The sequence below is a fragment of the Eulemur rufifrons genome, chromosome 8, assembly GCF_041146395.1.
Source record: "Eulemur rufifrons isolate Redbay chromosome 8, OSU_ERuf_1, whole genome shotgun sequence".
NCBI lineage: Eukaryota > Metazoa > Chordata > Mammalia > Primates > Lemuridae > Eulemur > Eulemur rufifrons.
The window spans coordinates 101,774,426-101,794,662 of record NC_090990.1 but is presented as its reverse complement, the minus strand read 5'-3'; the positions used below and the strand labels follow the sequence as shown (position 1 = coordinate 101,794,662).

The window sequence follows — 20,237 nt, the reverse complement described above, 5'->3', positions numbered from 1 at the left end:
ATGGGGGAGAGCAGACACTGCCCTCCTGCTGTGGGCTGATGTGAGAAGTGCCACAGCCCCCTCTACCAGCCCAGCCTGGCGACCAGGCTTTCTGTCCCCCTGCCGCAGTCCAGATGGGCAGTGGGCGAGCCGCAGTGGGCACCGGAAGGGACTTTGACGGTGTGGGCACCTCCCAGTGTACACAGCTCAGCCCGACTTTTAGGGAGCTGCAGGAAGGAGCAGCCTGTGCCTGGGGTGTGGGGGACAGGGAGGAAGTAGTCCCACCAGGCAGCTGGGCAAGGAGACGCAGCAGGGTGGGTGACAGGTGGGAAACTGCCCTGGAAATGTGGCTGCCTGGGAACTGGGAACTGGGGAAGGGAGCCTCAATGCTCCCCAAAGAGCAAGGCCGGGCGGGGGCTGGGCAGTCAGACTAGCGCCCAGAGGAGGCTCTGGGACCCCTTCAGGAAGGTCAGTGGAAAGTCCTGGGCCCAGCAGTGATGGAGCAGGGCGGGCATGAGGCGTGGGGGCTTGGGGACAGGTGGAAGGTGCAGAGAGGGCGCTAGGCTGGTGGGGAGTCAGACGGGAAAGGCGGAAATGGGAAGTCAGGATCAGGGTTAAACTCTCAGTGCAGATGTGAACTTGGGACTGAGTGGGGCTGGAACTAGGGGACTAAGGCCCTCAGGGGGCTGCAGTTTCAGGGACGGGGTCTGCCTCATGCTATCCCCTTCCCCTCCACACAGGGTGCCCCACCCTGGCTGGGAGCAAACACCTCAGACACCCTAATTCTATTAGTGCTGCTCTCTGGGCTCCCACAGCCCAGGGCAGGGAACAAACACCCACCCACCCCCACAGCCCCACCCTCTTCTGAGAACATCAGGTCACGAGGACTGAGTTTCATCCCCCGGGAACCTCAGGCGGCCCTCCCACCCTCCTTGACAGCCAGTGGGGTCAGCATGAGAGAGAGGCCCTCCAGCCTCCTCTGGGTGGGAGGATGGCTGTCCCTGTGCTGGCCCCACCCCCTCCTGCTGGACCCGCGAGACCGAGACCGCTGCGTTTCCGCAGGGCCCGAAACTGCCCTCGGGGCCAGTGGGGAGCTCCCTGCTCCTGCCCTCAGCCTCCTTCCTCCAGTGGAAAAGGCTAGAGAGGAGCAAAGGTCTCAGCAGGACTCTGTCCCATGCCCTGGTGTGTCCTCTGAGAAGAACCAAACCAAGCCAAGCTGACACCAGTTTTTTATTAGGCTTTAAATAAGCCCTTTCCCATCATGGTCTCATTTGTGCACGCTGCGCTGAACCTCAATGGCCCCGGAGCAGATCCCACCTCCTCCCCTCCACAGCAGGGAGGCCTCAGGGAGGCCCCGCAGGGGCGCAGGGTGGGCTGGGGCCGCTCTAGCCCTTGCTAGCTGGACGTCCTGGGGAAGATCCCGCACATCTCTGGGCCTCATGGGTAAAATGGGTTACCAGATCGGGGAGAACCCAGGCCAGTCCCGACTGAAAGGGGTATAGGAGAGAGGGCAGGAAGGCTGTGGGAGACGTGCCCAGGACCACCTCAGGGGCAGAGACTACTGGGAGCAGGGGGGCCGTGGGGGACAGTCCTTGAAGTACTCGTGGCAGTAGACACACAGGCAGGCAAGTGAGCGCACGTACTCCACAAAGTCCACCTCCTGGTCCTTGTTGGTGTCCAGAACACTCATGAATTTATTGTAGTCACACTCCCGAAACTCGGTCTGTGCAAGGGCAGGGTGAGGAGGGGTGGAAGGGCAGGTTGAAGAGGGCAGAACAGCCTCACCCACCACCTCCCCGCTCCTAGGTGGACCCAGCCCACACCCTTCTGGGGGCCCACCTCAGCCTACCTGTCCTGACAATGCACCCATTTCAATCCCCCTCCCAAATCCTCCTTCTCAGATCATTTATTGAGCACCTATCATTTGCTACTGAGTGCCTAGTATGTATTAGGCATTCTTCATGGTGCTCTCACTCAATCCTCCCAACAACCCTGTGAGGCAGCAGGTGTGATGATTGGCATCCCATTTTACAGAGGAAAAAACTGAGGCTCCTACTGTGTCAGTTCCCTTCCTCCCACCCACTCCCCGTTGTCTAGCCTCCACCCCTCTTGCTGTCCTGTGCTCATGCAGGTCTGTCCCTGCAGAGTCAAGCAGGGCTTCCCGTGGGGGAGATGGGCACGCCGGTGCTCACCGGAGTCCAGGTGGGCAGCTCCTTCTGCAGCAGCTCTTTGAGCTCCGCCTGGCAGAGCGTGTGATTGTCATCAGAGCGGTGTGCATATTTCTGGAAGATGCTCACGATGGAAGCTATTGCCTGCTCCAGGTCATTGGCCATCCTCACTGCCACAGAACAAGGGTTTGACTCACAGCAAAGACCCAGGCCATCCCCCCACTCACCTCTGCCCTCAGTGTTCCCCAGGGACTGTTCCCAGACCTGTCTTAATCTCCACTGAGCTTCAGGCCCCACAGGCCTCCCTCCTCTGAGCAGCCCTCCCTGACCACACCAGTCCCTCCTAATTTATCTCCTGGCTGTGCCGGTCATTTTCCTGAACAGAGGTCTCGTTTCCCCAACATCACTAGAAACTCCTCAGGGAGAGAGCATCCCACCCCGCCACCTGCACCACCCAAAGTGGGGCTCTCTGAGGACTCCCTGACTCTCTCCCATCTCTTTGTATCCCCAACACCCAAAACGGCTCAGTCCCAGTCTGCACCACCCCCTGAGATGCAGCCCCCAGCCTAGAAGCCTCCTCCCCTATAGGAACTTGTACGGGGAGACCCTTGCCTGGCACTCCCTTGCCCTCCGGCCCTTAGAGAAACTAGGCATTTGCAGAGAGGGTCAGGCTGAGATGTACCCCCACCACCTTCCCACCACTCCCCTCACCCTTCTACTTGCCTCTAATTCAGAGAAGCTGCAAGGAACTCAAGGAAAAACTTGTGGGATCCTCTCTGTTTCTCACTAGCTGTGCTACCCTGGGTGAGCCATGTACCCTCTCTGGGCCTCAGGTCCTTATCTATGAAGTGGGGCTAATCCGACCTCCCAGGTCTGGTCAGGGACCTGAACCAGATGGTCTCTTGAGAGTCAACCAGCTCAGGTACCAATCTGTGACTGCCCCAGCCTGAGGTCATCCTCCTGACCCCTTCGGGTTTTGAGATAGAAGGCTCTGTATAGGGCACCCTGTTCTGTTAGAGGGGAAGCCCCTCCTGGGATTGTTCACCTGCCCCCAACTCCACTGTCCCTTCCGCCACCCTTCTGGGATGATGCCTCCAGCCTGGGAAAACCCACAGGCAGCCAGGAAGGCAAGCGTTCTTTCCACGTGAGCCCAGTGACTCACTCCTGGATCCCTCAGGGACTGGGAATCCTGCAACACAGGGCAACCAGGGCCAAGACTCTCTCCCTAAAGATTCCGCTGCTACCGGAACCTCTGCTGAGAGCGAACAGCTGGCATGGTTGTGGTCACAGGGAAATCGGGAATGGGGGCCGGGGTGCCAAGCACTGCCTGGGGTCTAGTTGTTTGTGACAGCCCAGGATTGGGGCAAGGTGTCCAGGTTCCCGGGAGAGGAAAGGGCCATTGTCCCAGGGAATGAGGAACCTTGGAGGTGTGCAGTGTGCCCTTCTGGGCTCCTGCCAGGCTGCCTGACGCCACCACTGTTGCTGTCTCAGAAGCACCGTGCCTGGAGACTGCCGGGAATCCTCTCTTCCCTGTGCAGCCCTGCCCAGCCTCAACAGACCCCCAGAAGCAAAGCAAGGAGGCAAGGAGGAGGGTGAGGGAGCTAACCAAGGCTAACACCAGAAATTCCAGCCCGTTGCTTCCACCCCAGGGCCGGACCTCAGCTCTGCACAGCCCCAGCCCAAACTTCCCGACAGCCCCTCGCTGTGCAAGGGAACCCCTGAATCCACCACTCTGACTTCCTGTCAGCCCCTGCCATGGTCACCTCTCTGCCCCCATGCCAGACCCTGGGGCAGGAGACAGGCTGGCTGTTGGGACCCCCTGAGCTGCCCTGACACCCAGCCTAGGGCAGGACCCAAGCAGCTGGCACTCACCGCTGGTGTTGGCGTCTCAGCTGTGGGGGCCCAGACACAGGGCATGCCTATTTGTAGCCTCCCGAGGAAGGAAGGGAGCAATTAGGGGGCCAAGTAGGTCAAAATCCCTGCCTTCTTTCCTCCATGGCCCCCGCTTCAGGCCCCACCCGCCCACCTAGCACACACACATCAAAGGCCCAGGTTGGGACTCAAACACCACACCCCATTCATTCCCGCCGCCCTTCCCCAGAGTTGGGGACGGGGGACAGCCTCCTGCCCATGTCCTTCCTGCGTGGTGGGAGGAGACAGGCTGGGCTAACCCATCACATCCATCCCCCTATCTCTTCACTCTGAAGAGGATGCAAAGTGGGGACACACTATAGCCTTGCTTAGGTTGTACCCCAGCAAATCCCTATGCTGGGGGGGAGCTTGGAGAGTATCTAGCTAAGCCCCCATTTACATATGAGAAGACTGAAGCTGATGAGACACCCTCCCTTCCTGGATTGCAGATCACTTCAGGGCTTAGTGACTTTGGCTATGAACTGCTTGCTTATCTGGGGGAAGTTATTGTGGGAAGTCTTTTTTGAGACAGAGTCTCTCTCGCTCTATTGCTTGGGTAGAGTGCAGTGGTGTCATCGTAGCTCACGGCAACCTCAAACTCCTCTTGCCTCAGCCTCCCAAGTAGCTCCAAGTAGCTGGAACTACAGTCTCATGCCACAACGCCCAACTAATTTCTCTATTTTTAGTAGAGACGGGGTCTCGCTCTTGCTCAGGCTGGTCTCAAACTCCTGAGCTTGAGCGATCCTCCCTCCTCGACCTCCCAGAGTGCTGGGATTACAGGCGTGAGCCACCGCGCCCGGCCTTGTGGGAAATCTTTGAGGCAACGGAGGAGAGTGTGCTCCTCCCAGGGATGCTTCCAGCAGTCCAGGCTTGAGTTTTCTCGCCCTTCCACCCCATGCCATGTGAATGAATTTGGGCTGCAGATTCACGTGAGAGCTGGCCTGTGGCTGGAGCTCCTCAGCAGCTGTTTTCCTCCCCCCACCCCCACCCCCACCCCCGCCCCCAGCTCTGTTCAGCATCCTCTGGGGGCTGGGGCAGGGTGTCCTCTGGCTTTTAGCTTAAATGCGTAGTGTTTTGGGGGGGTCCCAGCATCATGGGGGGTCTCCCACTTGTGTCCCCTCCTCAGGTGAGCCCTGGGCTCCAGCTCCTCCCCAGACCGTCAAAGCCAAAGCTCAGGTTTGCCTTGGCTTGTCAGTGCCCTGAGGGCACAAGGGGACACCCCCCCTCCCCCCGTGGTGCTCACTCCGGCATTCTGCCCTCACTTAGGATTTTGGCCTGGTTCCTTACTGCCTTATCAGCTCTTCAGTGCTTTGAAAAAGATTGGTTTAATTCTATCCAGAATATTTATTGTTTTTAGCCGGAGTAGGTACAGACCACCATATTACCAGAAATGGACATTCCTTCGTATTTCTTCTCGATTCTCTCCTTCATCCCTAAGCCTGACAGATCCCCTCCCCATTTCACAGAAGGAAAACCCCGGACCCAGAAGACAGTGTGGGAAGAGGAGGTTGGCTCCCAGGCCAATGAAGAAGAGTGCCCGCGGAGACAGCCGAGCGCTAATGACACCTTGGCCTTACCCCCGGCCCCCAGCACCCAAACCTTGCCTGTGCCATCATCTGCTGGAAGACGCAGCCCCTGTGGGGGAGGGGAGTGAGCCATGGAGCAGGAAGGGAAGGAAGGGCTGTGATTAGCCCTGCTTTATAGGCAAGCAATGATGGGGAGCCAGGGCCAGGGAACATCAGTCACGCAGCAGAAGTCACCAGCAATTAATTCAGCTCTAGGTCAAGCACTTATTCCCACCCATGATTTCCCAGCTCTGCCACCCGCCACCTCCCGTAAGCAGGTCACCCTCCTCTGTGGGCTTCATTTTCCTCCTCTGCCATGGTGGAGGATGTAACAGTGACGATCTCACAGGGATGTGTGGGGCTTAAATGAGTTAATATATACAAACCTCATGCAATAAACAGTGCCCAGCACATGGCAAGGGCTTGATAAATGCTGACCAAGAGGCAGGTAGCTTAAGGTTACCCAACCGTACGTACCCAAGGTCCCGTAACTAGTGACGACAGGCATAGGAGCCATTCACTGTTCATATAAGTGTTCAGAGGCACCTGTGCCAGGCATTGGGGGTATAGCCACAGACAACACAGATAAAGTCACCGCCCCATGGAGATGACAGTCCAGTGGGGAAAACAGACAGTAACAAATAAATGTTCCATAGACTGATGACACAAGTGCTGTGAAGATAAATAAAGCAGAGCTGAGGGAAAGGCAATGCTGGTGGGGAGTGGGGTGCTTACCCGTGTGGTCCGGGAAGGGCCCAGCAGCCTGGCTCCCAGCTGCGTCCTTACCCACCAGTCTCTGACGTTCCTCACATGGCGCAGCTGCCTGAGCTCTGGCGTCTCTGTCCACTGGGAGAGACCCGGACTGAGACTGCAGAGAGGCCTGGGGCTCACTCTGGGAGGCGATGCCTGAGGGGCAGGTGGGGAGATGAGGGGTCTTGTACAGGCACTTGGGGACTGGGGGACTGGAGGACTGTCGTGGAAAGACCCGCGAAGCCCCACCACCCTCTTGCCACTGGTCCTCAAGCATGTTACATCGTCTACCTTGTCAAGGCCTTCGTTTCCTTGCCCCCACATGCGTTTGGAAGATTCCTACCCTCAGAACCCGACATGGAAGTGCTTTGTATCACTGGCTGTTGCTGTGGGCAGCGCCTGGGCAGGGGTCTCTGGGTCTGACTCAACAAACACGCTCTGAGCGGAGGCCACAGGGAGGGGGAAGGGGACGGAGAGGACCAGCCGCCCCTCACCAGGGCGTGTGGTCTGGCCTCCACACAGAGGGTGGGCAGAGCCGTGACTTCTGGTGCCTTGTTTTCCCCAACTCTGCTTGGAGTGATTGGCATCAAGTTCTTCCCCACATCTGCCCTGAACCCTCTTCTGCAGGGGTTCCAGATGCACACCACATGGACCACCCCTCCGAGGCCCGGAACGGAAGGATCCTCGTCACTCCTCACCCTCCACGGTTCACACACTCCATTCCCCACCCCTGGGCTGAGGGCTGAGCCCCGCAGCCTTGGCCTCTCACCGCAGAGCTCCCCCCCCCCCTCAAATGTGGAGCTGACTGCTGGGGAATGCACCACGGTGGGAGGGCAGGGAGCCTTCACCCCCAGGAGCTGGATGCGGGTGCATGAGGGGTGAGAGCAGGCGCTATCTGATCTGGCGTGACTTCTTACAGCACTGACTGTCTCTCCCCCTACGCCCTCTCCCCTCCTGTTTCCCTCTATCACCACCATCGCCTTAGCAAGGCCCCTGGGAACCACATCACCTTCCTAAAGGTCAGTGTCTGATTCTGCACCTCAGGGAGAAACACGATGAAGTGTCCTAAGCACGTGGACATTCCGTGTGCTTGTCCCAAAAGGGCCTGGGCCCCAGGACATCGTGACCCCAACCCCAATCCTATAGCCCCATGGGGCCAATGAACCTTGTGAAAACAATTGACCTCCTTTCTCATCATCTGAGCCAAATATGGGGGAGGTGGGGGAAGGGGCATTTGACTACTGGGGCTGGGGCTGGAGCCAGGGAGGCCTTTGCTACAGAACTAGGGGCAGGAGGGTGGGAAGGGGATCTGAACTGGGACCGGGGAGAGCCTGTGGAGCTTAGACCTACGGCTTCTTTTGACTGCCAAGTCAATGGCTGATCGTGCCCATTTCACAGATGAGAGCAGTGAGTCAGCGACTTAAAGACGGAAGTTTAGGGGGTCCTATTTTAGTCACTCCCTTGTCTCAGAGCCCACCTTTGCCTTCAATCTCCCCTGTCTTGGAGGGTAATAGGCTGCCAAGGGTGACAAAAAAAAAGCAAAGGCCAAAGTGGCAGTAGGACAGGACAGGAGGTGAGGTATGTGTCCCTGAGGCTCTCCTCCAGCAGTAATTCCGGAGGAAGTGGGAGAAAACCTGGCCAACAGACCTTTCTAGAGCCTCCTCTCTGCCTCAGCACAGATTTGGGAGGAAAGTGTGGGTTGAGAGAAGATTGTTAGGACTGACTAGGAAAGTCTGGTGTTTATTAGTTTGTCAAACACCCAGAAAGTAAGGAAATCGCCCCCTTCAGAACCCACCCAGTTGGGGGCAGCTCCAGAGGCAGCCAGCTGAGGCCAGTCCACCAGCCAAACAGCCCCAGAACCTGGAACTGAGCCCCACAAAGAAGCCGGGACCCAGTCTGAGCCTAAGGCCCAAAAGAAAACAGTCTGTACTAATCTGACCACCAGCGAGTGGGCCTGGGTCCCCCTTGACTCAGGGTGGGGAGACCAGAAGTACCTGGACTCTGCTCGGCCGGGGTCCCCTTCACCTTACACAAAGCCCAAGCCTTTGGGGATGGCTGTGGGAAGGGGAGGAAGGCCCAGACTGCCACCCCAGTGTCCCATAGGGATGAGGACTTTTCTCATAGACATGGGTCAAGTCCCAATGCAACTCCCAGCCTTTGTTTTCTCATCTGTGAAGTGCAGAAACTAATAGCACATCCCTCATCCAATTGCTGCAAAGATTAAACGAGATGATGCTAGCATAGGCCTAGCAGAGGGCCTGGCCTGGGGGAGTGCTCCGTGAGTGCTGCTTCCACTCAGTTTCCTCATCTGTAAAAAGGGCCTAATGATAGCTCCTGTCCGGTTACCATGAGGCCGAAATGACAGTGTGCACGCAAGGAGCTTTGAGAACTGCTATAGAAATGTTAATTACCATCATCATGATTCCCTGGCCTATATTTACTGGCTCCCTTTCCTACAGGGTATTAGGAAGGTGGGCTTCTCTCTTTTTATTGCTATGAAAAGAGACCATTTATCCTTGCGGGCCTGCCCAGCCTTGCCCGGCCAGCCCTGACGTACAGTCAAGGCAGGACAGTAAGCAGGAGCAAGCAGCTGTCCCTGCACCTTCTCACTCAGCCCCTTTCTACCTTGGGGAGCTCTGAGCTATGCCGCGAGGGGGTCCCAAGCATCAGAGTTTCCCAGGAAGCAAGAAAAGTAAGAAAACAATTCAGGAAAATACTGCCTATTACTTGTTCACTGTCCATTCCCTCTTTCTTTATTATTAAAACCTTTTTTATTTTTCTTTCAAAGTGTCAACATACCCAGCTAAAAACACTTGGTTATAATTAGGAGTAGCCATATTACAGAGTTAAGGTCAAAAAGATGTAGATTGAAGTCTCTGGGGAGGGCACTTCTACCATAATGAAAAGGCAAAGACTCCTGAAGAAAAGGCTTTTTGCACCTCACCCTCATTCTGTCTTCCAACCTGGAACATGGACAGTGAGACCTGGAGGTATGGCAGCCATGCTGTGATCGTGAAGCAACATGTATGAGGAAAAAAGTGTATGTGATGTACATTAAAGAGCAAAAAAGTGAAAAGACACCAGGTCTCACTCAAATGGCACCCCGGCAACCCTGAACCAATCCTGAACTGCCTACTGCAGATTCTTGTGTGAGACAATTAAAACCATTATCATGAATCAGGTTTTCTGTAACTTAAAGCTGAACAAACTCCTAACCAGTAGAGAATTTGTTATCTTAAAATGGACCTCAAGTAAAACAAACCTGAAATGTGGAATTGGCTAAGTAGAAGAAGGAAGGCAGTGAGAGGGAAGGACCCAATATGTCAGGCTGGAAAGTCAGGACCCTCGTTGTGGGATGACAAGATATTTAGTCAGACCTTCCCCGACATATCTTGGGATGTAGACCAAAGGGAAGCCTAGGTGTGGTGATAGAGGAAGTGGTGGAAAGGCTTAGAAAGCTAGCACCAGCTGGCTCCTTGCATCTTTCATCAAAGACCTATGAGAGTTGGATGCTGCCATTACAAAAAACCAAAACAGCTGTCATTGGCTTTGGGACCAGGCAATGGATGAATGCTGGAAGGGCCTCAAGAAAGTTGTTGGTAATGATCTGAAGGACAGAAGGCACTGCTAATGAAGGCTGGAGAAAAGGAGACCCTACTAGGTGGTAGTGGAATGTCTGGCAACACTGTTGTCTGTGGTTACATGGAAAATGGAAAGGGTACCTAACGCAAATAGAAAGGCATCTAATGAGAATAGAAAGGATACCTAATGAATTTATGGATCTGACAAGGAGATTTTTAGGCAGAAAAGTGCAAGTGCCAATTGGCTTCTTCTGGCTGCCTATGATAAAATATGAGAAGAGAAAGTTGAACTAAAGAAGGAACTGTTCAATTTTTTTAGCAAAATTTAGAGGAAATACGGAGGACCCAGTACAGTCCTTCCAGCCAGCAAAAGGCTCTCAATGTAATAAATGGCTTCGGGGCAAAGATCAAATCCAGGGCCCTGCCAGTAAAAAGGGTCTCAGGGTAAATATGAAGTCAAAGGTAAGTCCCTTTAATGATACCGCAAAGAAATTTAAAGGCAAGCTTCATAGATCTTCTCAGATTAATAATTTTAGAAGTATGCCTCTTAGACCCTTTCAGACAAAAAGGCTTTTAAGAATCTCAAGGGCATTTACTCACAGTACTCTGGCTCTCTGTCTAAAGTGGAGAGGGACCAATCTCAAAGAGAGTTGTGGGTGTGGTTTTTGTCTAATTAAATGAATTATGAATTGATACACAGAAAGCCCATAACATTTTTAAAGGAATTGTATTATCTTGGACTGAATGGTACAGAGAGAGCTCAAAACAAAAAAGAAACTTTTGTGTCTTTAACTTCCTATGGGCAAGAAGCAGGCTGAGAAGGCTACTTAGCTACAAACACATACGTTTCTTGTGGAAAAGAAAGTGTTAACTCAAAAATCAAAGCCAAGAGCCTATAGGGTGGAGCCAAGAGCCCAGAAAAACCATGTGTAGAGAGCAGAACTGAACCCTGATCAAGAATCTAATTATATGTACATACTGTAATTTCAGAATGGTTATCAATCAATGTCCATTTTGTGCCTCCAATCACTGCCACCCCCTTTTGAATAGGAGTGTTTATTGCAGTCATCTATCTTTGTCTCACCTTTGAACACTGAATGTGTTCTTCACAGGCCTTAGACCAAGACGAAGCATTGCCGTGGAGCTGTACTGGAGGAACTGCCCCTGAGAAACCTCATTCCTGTCTGGATCTGACTTGACTCTGTGGGTCGTGGGAAGGAGGTGAGTATATTTCACATATGGGAGGCATGTGAACTATGGTTGCTAGAAGATAGACTATGGTATATAGTCTCCAAAGATGGTCACCATCAATTTTATGCATACTCACATTAAGGGATACCTAATTCTCCTCCCCTTGAATCTGGGCCAGCCTTAATGATTTGTTTGATTAATAGAATGCAGCCGGAAGGATGTCCTAAGATTTCTGAAATAAATCTTAGAAGCCTTATGCGATGTTCACTTGGGATATATCCTCTCAAAACCCAGCTGCCATGCTCTGAGAAACCCAAGCACAGAGAGGCCGTGGGTAGGCACTCCAGCTGACAGTTTCAGCTGAGCTCCCAGCTAACGACCAGTATGTTGGCAGGCATGTTGAGCGAGCTACCTTAGATGTTGAGTTAATTTGAACTTTCAGATGACTCCAGCCCCAACTTCCATCTGCAGCTGCATGAGAGGACTCCAAGTGAGAACAAGCAACTAAGCCTAGTCTACCTGCAGAACCGTGAGAGAGAATAAATTTATGTTTTAAGCCACCACATGTGGGGGTGATTTGTTATTCAGCCAAAGGTAACCCTTATAGCAAGTCTGACTCACTGAACCAAACCTGAACTGCCTACCCCAGACTTCTTGTTGTGTAAGGCATTTGAACACCAATTTATTTAAGCCACTGCTATTCAGGTTTTCTGTAATACACTCCTAACTAGTAGAGAATTTGGTAACAAGAAGTGGGATGCATCAAGAAAAAGAACCTAAAATGTAGAAGTGGGTAAAGATAGTAACGAACAAAATAGGAGGACCTAACCTTTTCAGTCTGGAAAGTTGGTGACCCTTGTTATGAGATGGCAGATCTAGTCAGACTGTCACCTGTGTACCTTAAGATGCAGAATATATGGCAACCTAGGCTACAGTTTTAGGGGAAATGGTAGGGGAAAATACCAGAATTTTGACATGAGCTGGCTCCTAGTAGCTTTTAGCAGAGACCAACAGGAAAGAAATGAACTCGAACTAGAGCCAGCCAATCTGAAAGTAGATATAGAAAGAAATACAGCTTTTCTAAAAACAGGTATACTGCTTGTCTTAGTCCAATTTGTACTGCTATTAATATAACAGAATACCACAGGCTGGGTAATGTGTAATGAACAGAATTTTATTGGCTCATGATTCTGGAGTCTGGGAAGTCCAAGACTGACGGGCTGCGTCTGGTGAGGGCCTTCTTGCTGCATCATCCATGGCAGAAGGATAAAGAGGAGGGGGCAGGGTGAGGTTCCTTTTATAAGGAACCCAGCCCTTCTATAATGGCATTAATCCATCCATGAGGGCCTAATCACTTCTTCGAAATCCCACTTCTGAATACTGTCACATTGGGAATCAAATTTCCAACACATGAACTTTGGTGGACACGTTCAAACCATAGCACTACCTGTGGCCTGTAATCTGACAAGGAGTCCTTGAAATGAAGCTTTGTGGTGGTGACTAATTCGTGTCCCTTGAGTAGATCCTAGTACAACGTGCTGCTCACAGTAATGAATGTTAAGGTCAGTCCTTCATTTCCAGATTATACCCTTCCTTCTTTATTGGAATGGAGATTTTCTCTTTTCGTGAAATGATAGTGATGGTAGTTGTTATTTGCCTTTTTTAATATCTTTATTTGGCAAAATAAATTGTTGGCAACCTATCTCAATTTCCAAATTTTCACTGGTATTTGAAAACCCAAAGTTGGGACCTAAGGCATAGCTCTGGCCTTGGAGAGATTTCCAGGTGAGTCGGAGCCCAGAAGAAAATGGGATCCAGGAGACCCTCAGTTTCCAGCACTCCAAATGAGCCAGCCAGGTTATGGGGCATCACTGAGCAATTAAAATATCATCAACAAACAAAAAAGTTTATTGAGTACAAAACCAAAAGGGATTGAGAGTCCCGGGCCCAAGAGCTCCATCATGGCAGGGAGTCGAGGGCTCTGCTTCAGGGTCGGTCTGGGCAGCCCTGGAAGAAGTCATTGCACATGATAGTGATGAGGGCCAGAAACACAGCGTACTCCTGGAAGTCCACCTGCTCATCACTGTTCTCATCGAGGTTGCCCATCAGCTTCTTCAGCCCCTCCTCATCCACCTTCTCCTGAAAGCAAGAGGGAATAGGGTCAACGCCAAGCCAGCCCCCAACCCCAACTCCCCAGCAAACTCACAGGCCAGTGCCAGCTCTCCCTCCCCACGGCAGCTGGGCACGTGGTGGGCAGGCAGCTCTGGGAGCTACAAAGAGGGCCCATTAAGGAGAGACGGACACTCATCGGTGAGTCCGCAGCCCGACCGCTGAGCACGCCAAGGATGCTGGGTGTTCCTCTAAGCATGCGTCAGCTCTAATCCCTCAGGGGCCCCACGAGGTAGGTACCATTACCCCGTTTTGCTGATGAGGAAACTGAAGCTTGCTCCTCCCCTTCACTAGACGGTGAAATCAGAAAAGGCCAGCACTTTTTAATACCAACCAAAATGATTAGAAAAGTTTAACCAAAAACAAAAACAAAGGGGCAAATTGAGGGTCAACTGCATTTCTCTGCAGAATGTCCCAGGGTGCATGTCTTAGCTGGGCTTTCCTCTCCCTACACACCTTCTTAGTTTGGCGTGTAAATGTGGAAAGTCAGAGAGAAAGAGAGCACGCACACTGTGTGATCTTGGGCCAGTCACTTCCCCTTTCTGGGCTCTGGGCTGCTCCGCTCCCCAGTGAGGGGATTAGACCGACAGACTCTGAGGTTCCTGACAGCGCACAGTTCTCTGGCCTCATTCCCACTCCAGCTGGCCATGAAGCAAGAGTGGAGAGGGGAAGGGGAAGGGCTTGCCCCACCCTGGCCCGCGGGACTGGGGAGGGAGAGATGTGCCCTGCACTCCCACACTCACACCAGCACCTGCCCTCCCCAGGCCTGCCCACTCACCCCCACGAAGCTGGGCAGCTCCTTGTGCAGAAGTTCCTTCATCTCCCCCTTACTCAGCTTGAACTTGTCGCCCTCTTGGCAGGAGTACTTGTGGAAGGTGGTGACCATCACAGCCAGCGCCTGCTCCAGGGAACTGGACATCTTGGATCTGGGGCCCAGAGGTGGCAGGTAATGGAGAGACCACCAAGGCTCCTGGGGCCTCAGCCCAGCCTGCAGGACCCACTTCTGCCTGGGCCCCAGACAACCTCGCCAACCCTCTCTGGATGGGAAGGCAGGGGCTGCAGCTCCCCCTCAGACTGTGGCTCCCCCAGGGCAGGGGCCGTGCCTCCGCCTCCCAATGCAGGCAGATGCTAAACCCTGCCCTGTGTCTGGAGTCACCAAGGGTAGGGCCTCGTGTCCCTTCCAATCACGAGGGATGCAGCCCTGAAAGTAGGGCTCCCCCCTTTGAGTGTCTGTGGGAAGGGAAATAACAGGGTGACCAGAGTCCCATTTTGACTGGTCTGTGCCAAGCACTGGCAGCATGGGCACACCCGTGGGCTAGCTAGCGGGCTCCCCTGCACGGCCTGGCAGCGGCCACGGCCACAGCCTAGTAGTGGTACCTCCCTGAAAGAGTCATTTCCCTCCTCAGACTCGGGGCTCTTGAAGCTCTCTCTGCCATCTGACTGCAAGCAAGCTCCCTTGGGCAAGGATGTTTCCTCCCTCAGATAGGGGCTCTCAGGGTGGGGAATGTCTCCCCTGGCACTGGAGGCCCCTGAGTCACGGGGTGCTCTCTCCATGCAGACAGGGCCTGGGCTTCGTGGGGGCAACTGGACATCCTCCCCACCAGGAAGGATCCTGTTGTGACTAGAACTAAAGAAATTAAATGCCCAGTGCCTTGGGATCAGGGTGGGACAGACCTCAGAGGTCATCTTCTCCAAGGCCTTGCCTCTGAGAATGCTCGGACCAGCCTGGAAGGGTTAGGCAGGTTCCAGGGTGAGGCCAGAGGAACTGCTGCCAGAGGCAGGGAAAGCCCTGGGCCTATCCTGCCAGCCCGCCCTCCCCGAGGCAGAGCTCTGCCGCTACTCAGAGCCACAACCCAGGCTGGCTATGCACTTGAGACCCCTGCCTCTTGCTCCTTAGTCCTGCTAGAATCCAAGACATTGCAAAAAACAAAAACAAAACTCAAGACTCTTGTTAATAGCACACCCTACACGTACACCTCCTACTCCCAGGCCTAGACCCCCAAGGAAGGACCCCTCAGACTAAGAGACCCAACAGAGGGCCTCAGAGTAACCCCTGAGCTGAGCTCTCACTGAGGAACCTGGAAAAAGACCCCTCAATAATCTGACACTTCACAGAGGATCCCCCAGATGGGAAGGACCCAGAGAGGCCCCAGGCTGATCGGCCCAAGAAAGCCAGAATGAGAACACGGCAGAGACAAAGACCAAGGCAGCGTCAAAGGCAGAGCCCCTCCCCACCTGCCCCAGCAGGACAGAGGCACTCACCAGACCGGGTGGCAGAGAGACCCAGGAAGGAGGACAAAGTGGCCAGGCACCCAGGCTGGAGATTTATACACCAGCCCCGCTGGCCCCCAACTTGGCATTTTGAGAAACCAAACCTGCCTTAACCTGATCCCGCCAAAGCCTGGCCTCCTGCCACCCCCAACCACTTCCGCCCAGCGCCCTCTCTCCCAGAGACTGCCAGCCCCACCGGCAGCTGGAGGACGGCTCTAGGCCCGGCCAAGGGCAGCCCTGGAGCCCACCCAGGCGATAGCGGGGAAGTGGGAAGAATTATGGGGACAGAGCAGCCTAGGCCAGGGGCGAGGGGAGACGGCCCTGTTTTGGGGCCTAGAGACTCCTGCCAGGCCCCGTTCTCGAGATACACCTGTGAGTCACAGCCTACTCTTGTGTCAGAGGCTTCGGGCACATGCTGGGACTTCCCAGCCCTGCGCTGGTGTATATGCATGTGACTGTGTGTATGTCCGTGCATGTGTGTCCTTGTGCATGTGTGTTTGTGTATGTGAGAGAGAGAGAAGCAGTCTGGAGCCACCTTAGAAAGCTGGGGGGCTGAGAAGGCAGCTGGGGGCAGCAGGAGGAGGGCAGTTCTGACCTGGGGGGGGGGGGGAATGAAGTTACTGCTAATGAGCGGCACCGGAACACTTCTTAATGAGGTAATGAGGTAACTGGGTGTGCACAGACATGCCATGAAAGGCCCCTTTGTGCCAGAAGGGGTCTGGCAGGACAGGGCAGCTGTGAGAAGCAGGGTTGCTCTGCACACAGTCAGGGTGAGCAAGCGTCTGTGGGAAGTGTTAAAGGGTGAACAGGTAAACTTCAGCCTCTTCTTCTCCAGCTAGAGGGGTGGGTGAGTGGGTAGGGGTGTTCAGGGCTGAAATATGGAGCTGGACAGCTGCCCAAGCCTGGAGGCCAGGCCCTCCTCCACACTGCCCCCCACACACGTGCCCCTCCCCAGACCCAGGGAAGGGCAAACACCGTGGCCATTCACAGCCCAGCCCGGGGGAGAGTTACCCCCTCTTAGGGCCCCCTTCTCCTTGGCCCTTTGTCTATCCCAACCCCAGTCTGGGCACCACCCTTCCTGTGGGCCCAGCTGCCCCACCCTCCAGATGTCAGGCAGCTTCTTTCCCCACCAAACCCCCTCCGCCAGTCCCAGGTGACTCACCCATGGCTCCTGGCCCAGATGCCCAGGCAGTGACTCAGCGGCACCACCCTCCTCCCTCAGGGCCAGGGCAGCAGCAGTCCCAGAGCAGCAGGCGGAAACCCCAACCAGCCTGGAGGGAGGGAGGGCATGGGCTTGGAGACCCTTCCCTGGGCCTACCAGGGGGGCTTTCCAATTATGCCATCCAGGAAGATCAGACAGAGAACTGAAAGGGTCAGACCCCGACAACAGGCCGGTCTCTTCCTGGGTCACCGTGGGACTCCAGGGCCAGCCTGAACAGCATAGATGAAGGCAGGCCATGGAGTCCCCAGTGTCCTCTTCTACACCTTGGCATAGCCACCCAGTGTCCCCTGCTCCCCTAGGCACTTGAACCCTTCATGCCACTTGTCTTATCATCAAAACCTACTTTGAGTGGAACTTAGAATAAAAACCCTTCCCACGGAAGGTGAGGTGCAATGGGGTACAGTGCGTCGCTTTTTGCTGCAGGTCTGGCATTTTAGCCCAGGGCCCCCTGCTCAGAAACTGCAGTGCCTCCCCAGGGCTCTTCCATAAAGCCTGGCGGTGGGGTGCTCCAGGCTCAGCCACCCCCTGCTTTCTAGTCACCCTACGTATGCCCCCCATTGCCTTGAACACGCCGGTACACACACTGGTGTGGCCAAGACCTTCGCTTGCACTGGTCCGTCTGCTCAGAATGGGCCCACACACCCCCACACCACATCTCCTTCTGGTGAAATCCCACCTGTCCGTCATAGGCCAGTCAGATGCCACCTACTTCATGGCACCTTCCAAGACTCAACCAGATTCAGTCTCTATCTGTGTTGTACGAAGCACTGCTTTTGTCCTTCTCTCGAGTACTTAGAGCATTCCAGTTTTGTTTTTTGTTTGTTTGTTTGTTTGTTTTTTAGACAGAGTCTTGCTCTGTTGCTAGGGCTAGAGTGCTGTGGCATTAGCCCAGCTCACAGCAACCTCAAACTCCTGGGCTCAAGCAATCCTTCTGCCTCAGCCTCCCGAGTAGCTGGGACTACAGGCATGCGCCACCATCCACAGCTAATTTTTTCTATATAGATTTTTAGTTGCCCGGATAATTTCTTTCTATGTTTAATAGAGATGGGGGGCGGGGGGGGGAGGTCTCACTCTTGCTCAGGCTGGTCTCAAACTCCTGACCTTGAGAGATCCTCCTGCCTCGGCCTCCCAGAGTGCTAGGAGTACAGGCGTGAGCCACGGCGCCCGGCCAAGCATTCCAGTTTTGACTGAACAACTTGTGTACCTGCCGTCTCTCGCCCTCAACCCCACGTGGTGAGCTCCCAGGGCAGGCACTGAGTCTTACTCCTTTCTGCGTGAGCTGAGGGTCTGCCCACACCAGATGCCAGCTGGTGTTTATGGCTATGGAATGGCAGTGGGGACCACAGGATGGCAAGCCCAAGCCAGGGGGTCCTTCTCACCACCTGAAATCACACCACTGATTGTGCTACCAAATAATGACATCTCCCTGGATCCCAGGAGTGGAACTGAGACTCCAGTTTGGAAAACAGGCTTCAGAGAGCTGCAGATCCCCAGGAGTGCCTGCACAAAGCATCCAGCTCCGGGCCGGTGAGGGAGCCCAGAAAGCTCCCCAGTGGGAAGGGTGGAGGCAGGAGGCAGACAGGAGGGACGGAGGCTGCCAGGTGCAAAAGTCAGAGAGGACAGAGAGGGCAAGGACCCACGGAAGGAACAGAGGGATTGTGAGGGGGAAAGGAATAGGCGAGAGAGGGGGTAGGGAGACAGGATTTCCAGGGGCAGCACCTGGAGGCCTGTCCGTAACCAGGCACTGAAGCCATCAAATGGCCATATTCCTGAGACTGGTGATAATCATACTGATTTGCGCCTAACTTGCAGTGTGACCTTGGGCAACACCCTCCCCAGGGCAGCCCAGGAAAGTTGGATGGGACAACCCCTGGAGTCCGAGCCCACTCTGACAGTCTCCGGTTCTCTACAAAGGCAGGGAAGTCGGGACACAAGCAGGCAGTAGGACATCCAGGGCAGTGGCTGTACCCGTGCCCAGCCTGAGGAAGCTGGGTCCTCACATTCAGTTGCCAGGTGCCGTAAGTTTTCCACCAGCAGCCTGCTGGGTTTTGCCGTCTGGCTCCTGCTCTCTGGCGGTTGACATGCGTCATTGCAGCAGCCCTGGTCTCCGCTCTCTCCCACCCCACCCTACACCCTTGGCGCCCTCCCTCCCGTCGGCCAGCCCTCCCAGGCCCTGCTCCTGACTCACAGGGGAGGAGGAGGCAATGCTGACTCATCTCCAACGAGCGTTTCCACACCCACACCTGCCTCAAACAGAAGGGCTTTTCTGGACAGTCCCTGCTGAGAAGCCCAGGTGGACCTCTGAGATGGAAGCCAGATGCCTGGGAGCTGTTTTAAAAGCCAAGGGACAGGGGCAGGAGGGAACTGGGTGTCAGAGGGGCTGGCCACTGCCAACTTCGGCCTCCCCCCGCCCCTGCCCCCGCCCCCCCCCCCTCCCTGCCGCTTCTGCTGGGGCAATTCAGTGGAGACAGAAATGGCCTCACTGTGGGGCCCCAGGTTTAGCTCCTGGTGTTGCCTCTAACTCACCATGTGACCTTAGCAAGTGGTGCCACAAGCCTGGGCTTCAACTTTTTCACTAGACCCTTTGCCCTTGGTTATGCCCCTGCCCCCTAAAATAGGCTTTGAAATAATCTTTCTTACCAAACTGCATTAAATGATTTATTTCCTCTGTTTAATTGCTCAGACCTGTAACTATGCCCTGATAGCGTCATCACAGTGGGTTCAGATCACCGTGGATTCGTCATTTGCAGTGGATTTGCACATTCCCTTTGCCGGAGGAGGGAGGACTGACATGACGGAGCATCTACGGTGGGTCAGGTCCTCCCTGGATATTATTCCTTTTAATTCACACAACCATCCCAGGAAGTTGGAACAATCTGACTCCACTTTACAGAGGCGAAAATCAAGGCTCAGGGAAATATGCCCAAATTCATACAATTAAGAAGGGGAAGAGGCATGACTTAAACGCAGGTGGTCACAATGTTAAGCCTCTTTTAGAAGTTCTGATTGTCAACAACCCCTGAGAGCCCTACCATTCCATTCCTACTCAGACCAGCCTCAGTCTCTCAGCCTGTCCTCTCCCCACCCCACACCCATTTCTCAGCCTCACCATCTGCCCAGGAGCCCATCTTCTCCGCCGCTGTGATTCTGGAATTTTTTCTTTGTGTCTTCAAATGCCCCCTGGCCTGGATTTAAAATAAGCTTAAAAGAAACCTTCCTCAGATCTCCCACCTCCTTTTGGTTCCCCCTTTGCCACAAATACCACCACCATCCACCCAATGACCCGAGCTGGAAACTCAGCTGTCCTCCTCGCCTCCTGCTCCCCCCCCACTGCCCTCCAGATGTCTGGTCAGTCCACCTGTTGTGTCCACCTCCTACATACGCTCCAGCTCCATCCACACCACCTCAGAGTCTGTCCAAATCGTCTTGC

At 54.4% G+C, this 20,237-nt stretch overlaps 2 protein-coding genes across 2 annotated transcripts; both read right to left on the bottom strand.

Annotated features, from left to right (window-relative positions):
- Nucleotides 1-1,537: 1,537 nt before the first annotated feature.
- S100A3 (S100 calcium binding protein A3) lies at nt 1,538-2,312 on the bottom strand. The gene is made up of 2 exons (XM_069479127.1): nt 2,172-2,312; nt 1,538-1,702 (listed from the first exon to the last, which is right to left on the bottom strand). The coding sequence occupies exons 1-2, from the start codon at nt 2,310-2,312 to the stop codon at nt 1,538-1,540; spliced, it is 306 nt and encodes a 101-aa protein (XP_069335228.1).
- Nucleotides 2,313-12,797: 10,485 nt separating this feature from the next.
- S100A2 (S100 calcium binding protein A2) lies at nt 12,798-15,906 on the bottom strand. Its single transcript, XM_069478720.1, has 3 exons — nt 15,577-15,906; nt 14,093-14,212; nt 12,798-13,284 (listed from the first exon to the last, which is right to left on the bottom strand). The coding sequence occupies exons 2-3, from the start codon at nt 14,198-14,200 to the stop codon at nt 13,132-13,134; spliced, it is 261 nt and encodes an 86-aa protein (XP_069334821.1). The 5' UTR covers nt 14,201-14,212; nt 15,577-15,906; the 3' UTR covers nt 12,798-13,131.
- Between the last annotated feature and the right edge of the window lie 4,331 nt (nt 15,907-20,237).

Excerpts from the sequence above, each read along its gene's own strand:
- S100A3 (XM_069479127.1), bottom strand. The coding sequence starts at position 2,312 with ATGGCCAATGACCTGGAGCAGGCAATAGCTTCCATCGTGAGCATCTTC. Across the intron at positions 1,703-2,171 it reads AGCTGCCCACCTGGACTCCG|ACCGAGTTTCGGGAGTGTGA; the intron begins GTGAGCACCGGC and ends GCCCTTGCACAG.
- S100A2 (XM_069478720.1), bottom strand. The coding sequence starts at position 14,200 with ATGGTCACCACCTTCCACAAGTACTCCTGCCAAGAGGGCGACAAGTTC. Across the intron at positions 13,285-14,092 it reads AGCTGCCCAGCTTCGTGGGG|GAGAAGGTGGATGAGGAGGG; the intron begins GTGAGTGGGCAG and ends TCTTGCTTTCAG.